The sequence below is a fragment of the Ursus maritimus genome, unplaced genomic scaffold (assembly GCF_017311325.1).
Source record: "Ursus maritimus isolate PB19 unplaced genomic scaffold, ASM1731132v1 scaffold_25, whole genome shotgun sequence".
Taxonomy (NCBI): domain Eukaryota; kingdom Metazoa; phylum Chordata; class Mammalia; order Carnivora; family Ursidae; genus Ursus; species Ursus maritimus.
The window spans coordinates 12521787-12530129 of record NW_024425008.1 but is presented as its reverse complement, the minus strand read 5'-3'; the positions used below and the strand labels follow the sequence as shown (position 1 = coordinate 12530129).

The 8343-nt window shown below is 47.8% G+C and overlaps 1 protein-coding gene across 2 annotated transcripts in view; it reads left to right on the top strand.

Annotated features, from left to right (window-relative positions):
* The window catches only part of CALM1 (calmodulin 1), an 8112-nt gene extending 658 nt beyond the window's left edge, over positions 1–7454 (top strand). The window contains exons 1-6 of one of the 2 annotated variants that reach the window (XM_040641539.1): positions 397–420; positions 2425–2455; positions 3412–3555; positions 5699–5805; positions 6205–6340; positions 6521–7454. In XM_040641539.1, the coding sequence (XP_040497473.1) occupies positions 3486–3555; positions 5699–5805; positions 6205–6340; positions 6521–6549 (342 nt within the window). In that variant the 5' untranslated portion in view covers positions 397–420; positions 2425–2455; positions 3412–3485 and the 3' untranslated portion in view covers positions 6550–7454. Of the gene's footprint in view, positions 1–396; positions 421–2424; positions 2456–3411; positions 3556–5698; positions 5806–6204; positions 6341–6520 lie in introns of those variants that run through there. The other variant, XM_008698739.2, reaches the window with a different exon arrangement.
* Positions 7455–8343: the final 889 nt, after the last annotated feature.

Genomic DNA, 8343 nt, shown 5'->3' with positions numbered 1-8343 from the left:
TTCCCCCCCCCCCCCCCCGCCCTCCACCCTAGGCACGGAGGCGGCGGGTCGGGCGGGCTGCGGAGAATGAATGGGCCCGACCTAGCTGGTGGCGCACATTGCTCCGGCCGGGGCTTGGGGGGCGCAGTCAGCGTCCACCTCCTCCCCCACCCGGCGACCCCGCTGGGCGCCCTGGCTGAGCAGTTCTCCCTCCTCCCTCCCGGGGGGCGCGGCGCGGGCGTGGGCTGGGAAGGAAGGAGCCGGGGAAGGGTGGGGTGGGGGCAGGAAGGCGAGGGGTGGGGGGCGGAGAGGGCGGAAGCGGCGGGCCGGCCGCCCTGCGCCCGGGCGGGGCCCTGCGGTGTGGCCGGGAATCGTGTCCCCTTGTTTCGCACCCCTGCAGCCCCCCACCCAGTGCGGCAGTGAAGGCGTGCGTGATCCTCGGTACACCGGGAGGTCCCTTCCCGCGGGAGGCACTCGGCTCGCGCTAATTGGGGCGGGGGGGGCGGGGGAGGAGGGAGCTGGCGCGCGGCTCGGTTTCCATTAGAGACGCAAAGTTTCTGCTCTGGGAGGAGGCGGCGGTGCGGCTCGCCGCCTGGGGGAGCAGAAGCGGGTGGGAGGCGCGCGGCGGGCTTGGCCCCTTCTCGCGGCGCGGTCCCGGAGCGGGGGTGGGAGTGGGGGGTGGTCCTGGCCGGGGAAGGGCGGTGCCCCCGCCCTGGGGCTGCCTCGTTTCTCCGCACCCCGCCTGCTCTCGGGGCACGCACCCCTGCCTGGCCCCTCGCCACTTTGCAGTCCGCAGGGAGATGCCCTCCACGTTTCCGCTTTCTCTGCAGCCTCTAGATTGCCAGATGCGCTTGTGCGCCTCGCTGGGTGTGTTTTCTACAGCCCCCTTCCTCTCTGGGCGGGCTGGGCTGACATCACCGACAGCGCTTTCTGGCTTGGCGGGATGGGGAGATGGCTCCCGACAGGTTCAGAGCACCCTTGCCCGATTTGGAGGCGGGTATTTCTTTGTCGAGGCAGGTTGATGCTCTCGCAAAGCTCTCTAACCAAGAGAGTTTTGCGGTGAGGTGGGACTGTTCTCCCCGGTAAGGTGACAGCTTCTCGTGCGAGGTGTGGCAGGGCTTCCTGTTGTACAAAGACAGATGTTGTCTTGGCGTTACGTAAATCACCGTGTCTCCTTCGTTCAATATAAAGAAAACCGCCTTCCGGTGACTGGGGTAGAAAGGAAGGAAGACCCAATTCTAATTTGAAAAATAAGTTTTTCCCCAAATCAGTATATTGGAACACCGCACCTATTGGGAAAGTTTTCATTTAAGAGAGTAAACATAACGTGGTTAGCTTTCTATTAGGACTTACTTTGTAAGTGGCTTCATTAGGCGTCCTTCATTAAAATAAAAATACATACTAGCTCTCCTTGCATTCTCGAAGTCCCCTGGCTGGAGGCACAGGTCACAGGTTCGGTGTTGCAGAGACCAGACAATACAGGTGCGAATTACCTTCATGGCCATCACCGCCTGAGTCAAGTGTGTTTATTACGAGCAGCTCTTCTGTCATACTGAAAATTGGTAGAGTGGGTATTCTCTAGCAAAGTTAGTAGTTGCTCTTTTTCCAGAAAAGACATGGTATAGTCTCATAATTATTATGTACTTTTGTGTGTACTTAACGTTTGCCGTTTTGTAACAGCTCAGTTGTAGGATGGTTGCATTTTTCTCTGGCTTCTTTATCAAAGATAATTTGAGGGCATCAGCCATTATAAATGGTAGGCTTTTAATAAATAACTGCCTAATTTAAGTGGAAAGCATTTATTACATGGAAATGAAGTTGGTTGGGTAACCCATTGCTGTGTATTTATTTTTTCCACTTAATTGTATCTCATAAAATAGATATGAAAGCCTGTTAATCCAACCCAATGCCGTTATGTAACGCCTATTTGGAGATTTTGGAGCGCCCACAGCAATGCGCAAGGTGCGCTAAAAGCCTGCCCCTGGCCGCGATCTTAGCTGTGGTGACAGCAGCGACAGGCTGGGATCCTCGGATGGAAGGGGGGGACTGCAGTGTCCCTGGCACAGTAGGTGGCGCTCTTCTTTCTCAGAGCTTGCCGCTGCATCCGATGTGGTGTGGCCTTTTGCCACTAGAGGTGCCATTTTTCAAATTATGAACTGACCCTTCCTCTAGACCTCAGAGCGCACAGCCACAGGCCCAGCAGAGAAAACCTGAAGTGAAATGTTGTCACTTCTTTGTCTTCCTTTGTTTTTTAAAATAGCATAAACTGTTCCCTTTATTTTCGTTGTTCTCATTTAAGGGCTAACAATTTCAGATGGTTGGCTTTTTTTTTTTTTTTAAAGAGTGATTTTTGAAAGGTCAATATCAAAAGTATAATTGAGAGAACTCTGTTGCTCTCAATCAATGCTTGTGCACTGAGTTATAACCTCTTCTTTCTTTGTGTAGGCTGATCAGCTGACTGAAGAACAGATTGCTGGTAAGTTGATGACCTCAGGGAGTCCCAGTAGGCCAGAACCAGGCATGACTCCATTCGGGTGACTTCTCTGACCCTTCCCCCCCCCCCATAATTTGAGCAGTTTTCTAAGAACTTATTTAAATGGAAGCAATAAGCAGAAATATTTAGGTCAGGTGTTAATTCCTTGCCAGTGTTTCAGAGGCATTGGGAAAGGAAGTGGAGCTAGGAATCCTTGTTTCATTCTGGACTGTTTGGCTGCTTCCTGGTGGTCATGGCTTTGCATGTCACGAGAGTGCCCTGTGCCTGCTGCTCCCAGATGGAGTTGAGAATTCTTATGCCAGAGGTCTCTTCGTAATTCACCGTGAAGGCTTGTGCTTGCTATTTGAAAATACATGGGAATGGGTGGAAATGAGGGTTAGGACTACTAGAACAGTTGCAGAGGGAGTTAGTTTAGATTCTAGCTTTTAGTATTCCTTGGAGGACTTTTTGGAGATGATTTCTCTTTAGGAAACCAGGGATGCCTTTGAAATGCCATAAGTGCCATATAGACAGAACACGTTGGTTACTTGGGAATGTACATTTCTAGTTACCCCTTCCTGTTGCTGTGAAAGCAACATTTCCTGTGGCTGTAGCAATTTAATAGGAAGGGGCCCTAAGGGAACATGTGGACCAATCTTCACTTGTCAGATCGGATTGAGGACCTAATTTAATTGTGTTTAAGCTTAATTTTCTTTAAAAATGTGAGAATACCATGGTTTCATGGAACCGGTTACCAGGAGCAGTGTTTGCTTCATGGACTGCTGAATGAAGGCTGGTCCACTAGGACTATTGTGGTCTTTATTTCAGGAGATAACGACTAGGCAGTTTCTGATAATTTGCAGACTTGGACAGTTTGCTTTGGCAAGCCCGAGGGAAGTGCGCACTGCGGCCGGGTTGGGTAAAGACATTCATTCTAAAGGGTAAACTTTTGTTTTCAGAGTTCAAGGAAGCTTTCTCCCTATTTGACAAAGATGGCGATGGCACCATCACAACAAAGGAACTTGGAACTGTCATGAGGTCACTGGGTCAGAACCCAACAGAAGCCGAATTGCAGGATATGATCAACGAGGTGGATGCTGACGGTGAGGGCTGAGACCTATGAATGAGTGCCAGTGTTGTGTAATTCAAGTTCGGACATGTCACAAGATTGTCTTTCAGGTCCCCAGAGCAAAGCAAATGCGCAGCGATCCTTTCGGTGGTTGTCTGACGGCCGTTGACAATGCAAATAGAAGATTATGGGCCTGCCTTTGGCTGTGCTCACTGTCTAGAACATTTCCTGGATCAGATCGGTGTATTGTTCTTTTCTACTTGCCATGACCTACAGCTCAATCTTTTTTATCAACTGGCCCATGAGTCTGCACTGAGTCCTTTGGGGAAGTAAAAATAAATAGCCATAGACCTTTTCAAAAAGCTTACTGTCTCCAAGAGGAGTGGGAGGTGAAGTGGGAGAAGAGCACTCTTAGACGTTAATGTAGAATTGAGGACAGCATGAGCTGAAGATGTGTTTATTACAGAGAATTTTGAGGCTCATGTAAAGCCTGGACATGGAGTGCTCAATGACTGTAGGGAGTACATGATAGAACCTAACAGGGAAGATGAATAAAGTGCAGACCAAGAAGCCACAAGCAGTGTCCCCTGTAACGGGGTCACCAATTAGTCACCAGTTCCTCTGGACTAGAACACTGGACAGGAGACCTTTTATTGGTCATTTCTCTCAGTAAACCATTTTTTGAGCATTCCCCTCTCGAAAAACCGTGTCTTTTTGGAAACCGCGTATATACATGTACTCTATAACATTGTAGAACATGGTAAATTTTTTAAAAATGAGGTAAGAATAAGCAGTTTGGATCTAGACTATTTATTTTCTAGATGATTGGCTAGATAGTACCCATTTAAATACATACGGTATCATAATGTGATAAAGTAGAATTGACTTTGGTCACATACAGTTAGAAGCAGGAGTTTTGGGTGAGCTCTTTGACAAGTGGTTTCAGCCCATTCGAGCAACTTTGAAAAGCGTTTTCATCCATATTAATGTTGTTCTGGAAGAGGGGTAGCTCATAATTCCCTCTTGTTTGACTGCTAAGTTGATTGGCCATCTGGGAACAGGGGGGGGCACCTCCCGTTTTCTGTGAACCCTGGGAAATGGTGCTCCGGGACTGGCAAAGTGTATTAGGCCCTTAGATTGTATGGGACAAGGAAGGAGAAGTTGTCTCAGGCTGCAGATTGTAGTAATGGATAAATGTAATGCCTAAGGATGTCTTCTTTGCATGGCTACGAGATAGCACTTCAAATAATTTACTTTGTTTTGCATGAATATCATAATGCTTTAAAATTTTGGAGGCCAAAGGGATTTCTGAATGAATATTTTGATTTAAAGGTACTGGTGAAAATGAATAATTTAACCTAAGGCTTTTTTTCTTCTAATTTAATTTTTCCGTTTAATTCAAGTTACACTGTTGATCTTCTGGCTTGTCTTTTGGGGCTGCTCGCTTAACTCTTAACTTTAGAGGGGAAGGTATTTGGAATACCGGCCAGACAAGAGACTCCTGACCCAGTTTCCTAAGTGGTAATGGTCTGAGCTATGGAAACACTTCCGAGCCTTGCCCTTAATGGGGAAACAAAGATCCTGAGTTGGAGAAAAAATGATTAGGTGACTTATCAGAACGTGGCCCGGAAACGCTTTCTGGAGAAGACTGTATGTGATACTTTATGGTCTGTGGCATAAGAAAGTCGGTTTTTTCCCCCTCCCGTAATCCTTTTCTTCCGTAAAAACATTTCGTTGTACTGGCGGGCCAGTTCTGGGCCTTGACCAGCATCACGAGCCCAGGCGTAGTGGTAGGTCCGAGGGCTCCCCCTCACTCGGGGTGGGGGTGGGGAGGCGGTCTCGAGTGCTTCCATCAGGAGTGGAAGGGTGCCGTGGGCTTTCTGCTCTTGAACTGCACAAGCACCGTTAGCGGTCAAGAACCCACACGTGCAGTTTCCTTTGCATCATAAAGTGCTATCCTGGACCCTGATTACTAGTTGGAATGACAGGAATCATGGGAAACTGCCCTGCGAAGTATTCGAACAGTTGAGACTCACAAATGGTTTAACCTCATAAAATAACTGATCGGTTTGTCCGAGTGAGTCTTAACCGTTCTCTAACGGGCTTCGGGGATTATCGTGACCGGGGGGCATCACTGGAGCGTTTATTTGATGGGAGCTTTTGTTTTTTAATTTGAGGTAATGGCACCATTGACTTCCCAGAATTTTTGACCATGATGGCTAGAAAAATGAAAGATACAGACAGTGAAGAAGAAATTCGCGAGGCATTCCGAGTCTTTGACAAGGTAATCCTGCGGCTGTGTTGCAGACGGTCCTTATGGACGGCTTCTTTGCTACCGTTGCTGAAATACTTAGAATGCTTAAACCGAATTGCCTGGGCCTCTGTGGTGATCTGACTTGGAAATATGCCGACTTAACTGCGGCAGCCTTAAATTGGCTGAGGGTGGGGAATTCTGAACCACGTTTCTTGGTTGCTGCTTTCAGTTTGGTGGCGTCGGCCAAGCCCCTGCGTTTTCGGTGTTCACCGGGGGCTCGCACTTGGTGGGTTGGGGGGGGGGGGACACTGGAGCTGGGCCACCTGTCCCCATGTGCAGCGTTGGCAGTGCCGGACGAGGGCGCGAGTAAGTCAGACCGCTCAGAAGCCCTCTCCACTGCTCTCAGTAGCACCTGCTTGATGTTTACAGGATGGCAATGGTTACATCAGTGCAGCAGAGCTCCGTCATGTCATGACCAACTTAGGAGAAAAACTAACAGATGAAGAAGTAGATGAAATGATCAGAGAAGCAGATATTGATGGAGATGGGCAAGTCAACTATGAAGGTAAAAACACTACATCTCTTCAGCTTACTTCGTAATAGTCTTCCCTTCAGTATCTGTGCACAAGTTAACTGCTTCATGAGACACTGATTTTATTTATTTTCCTTGTGCAGAGTAGAGATGTTGTGTTCATTCAAGCTGCTTTTGAAGATAACCAAAAGTTATGATTATTTGTCTTTTCAGAATTCGTACAGATGATGACTGCAAAATGAAGGTCTACTTTCAACTCCTTTCCCCCCTTCTAGAAGAATCAAATTGAATCTTTTACTTACCTCTTGCAAAAAAAAAAAAAAGTTCATTTACTCATTCTGTTTCTATATAGCAAAACTGAATGTCAAAAGTACCTTCTGTCCACACACACACAATCTGCATGTATTGGTTGGTGGTCCTGTCCCCTCAAGATCAAGCTACACATGAGTTTTACGATATAAATACTTGTACTACCTTAATGATAAGGAAGCGCCTAGTGGACTCCTTGCAGTTCCATTTGCTCATGATTAATACACTGTTTGGGCTGGCCAGTTTTTCATGCATGCAGCTTGACAATTGAGCACAGTCAGGCATTTGTATTAAAAACGAAAAATGAAAAAACAAATTTAAAACTTCTTCAGATGGGTTCTAGTTCAATTTGTTAGTATAAATTGTCATAGCCAGTTTACTGAAAACAAACATTTTAAATTGGTTTACCTCAGGATGCTGTGCAGAAGCATGGGTGAAGGATAAACTGTCTAGTTGTAGCCCCACTTCGCAGGACGGCCCCCTTGTACTTCCGGGTGCCTCCACCCCCGGTGACGGTGACACTCATCCCGGTGGCATGCTGCGTGTGTTGGTTTAGCGTTGTCCGCGTTGTCCTAGAGCGAAATGGGTGTCAGGCTGTCACCATTCACACAAATCAAAAAAAAAAAAAAAGAAACCTTTACCAAGGGAGCATCTCTGGACTCTCTGTTTTTAAAACCTCCTGATCCATGACTTGGAGCCGGCAGAGTAGGCTGTGGCCGTGGACCTCAGCACAACCATCAACATTTGCTGATCAAGAAATTATAATTTACGTCCATTCCAAGTTGTAAATGCTAGTCTTTTTTTTTTTTTTCCAATAAAAAAAGACCATTAACTTAAAGTGGTGTTAAATGCTTTGTAAAGCTGAGATCTCAACGGGGACAAGGCAGTCGGAGGAGAGGTCAGTACCTTTAAAAGCCCGCAGCCCAGCCTTGGGCTCGTCACCCTCCCGCCCTCCCTCCCTCCTGACATCCCAGCACCAACCTCAGCCTGAGACCTTGCCTCGAACCGGGCAGACAGCACTGGCTTCATCCTATCTATGGCCCTGTAGGTCTACTTGTATTTTCACTGGGGTGGGGGGGTGGGGGGGGAGTGAACCCTGGTAACTTAATGATTATTCAGGCAGTGGCGCTCTTCTTAAGGAAAAAAACCACTTTTTCTCAAGCATGTACTTAGGGGTTCTTCTCAGTCGTGCTGCTGATTTACCTGTTTTACGTAACTACTTGAGACCATCTGTGCAAGAGACATGATTGAGTGTGTCTGTCTGTAATTCAATCCTCGCCGTGTGGTGGAAGCAGTAGTCCCTTCTAAGCCAGTCTTTATGCCTGAAAGACACTACCGGTCACCTTTGAGTCATGATTTCTAATTTATGATGATACTTCCCTTAGCCTCCTTTTCCTGTTTTTTGCCCCTCAAAGTTGACTTTGCTACCCCCCCCCCGCCTGGAGGGGATTTTGTGTCTAATTATAAACCTGTAACCAAAACGGAGATGCCGGTACTGGTCTTTGCAGTGGGATTGGTGTGCTTTAAAAACCCCTTTAAAGAAATACCGCATCTAGGGCAGAACTCGTTCTGAAATGCAGGCTGGATGTGCGTTTTGTATCGCACCAGGAAGAAGGGTTGGGTTTTTTGAGTGTTTCTGTGAGAGGTTTTCATTTGCCAGGGACCCGCGGCAGGCTGCTGGCGAGGCGGCAAGAAGCTCTTGGCAGCCAAATGGGTGCATTCAGGGC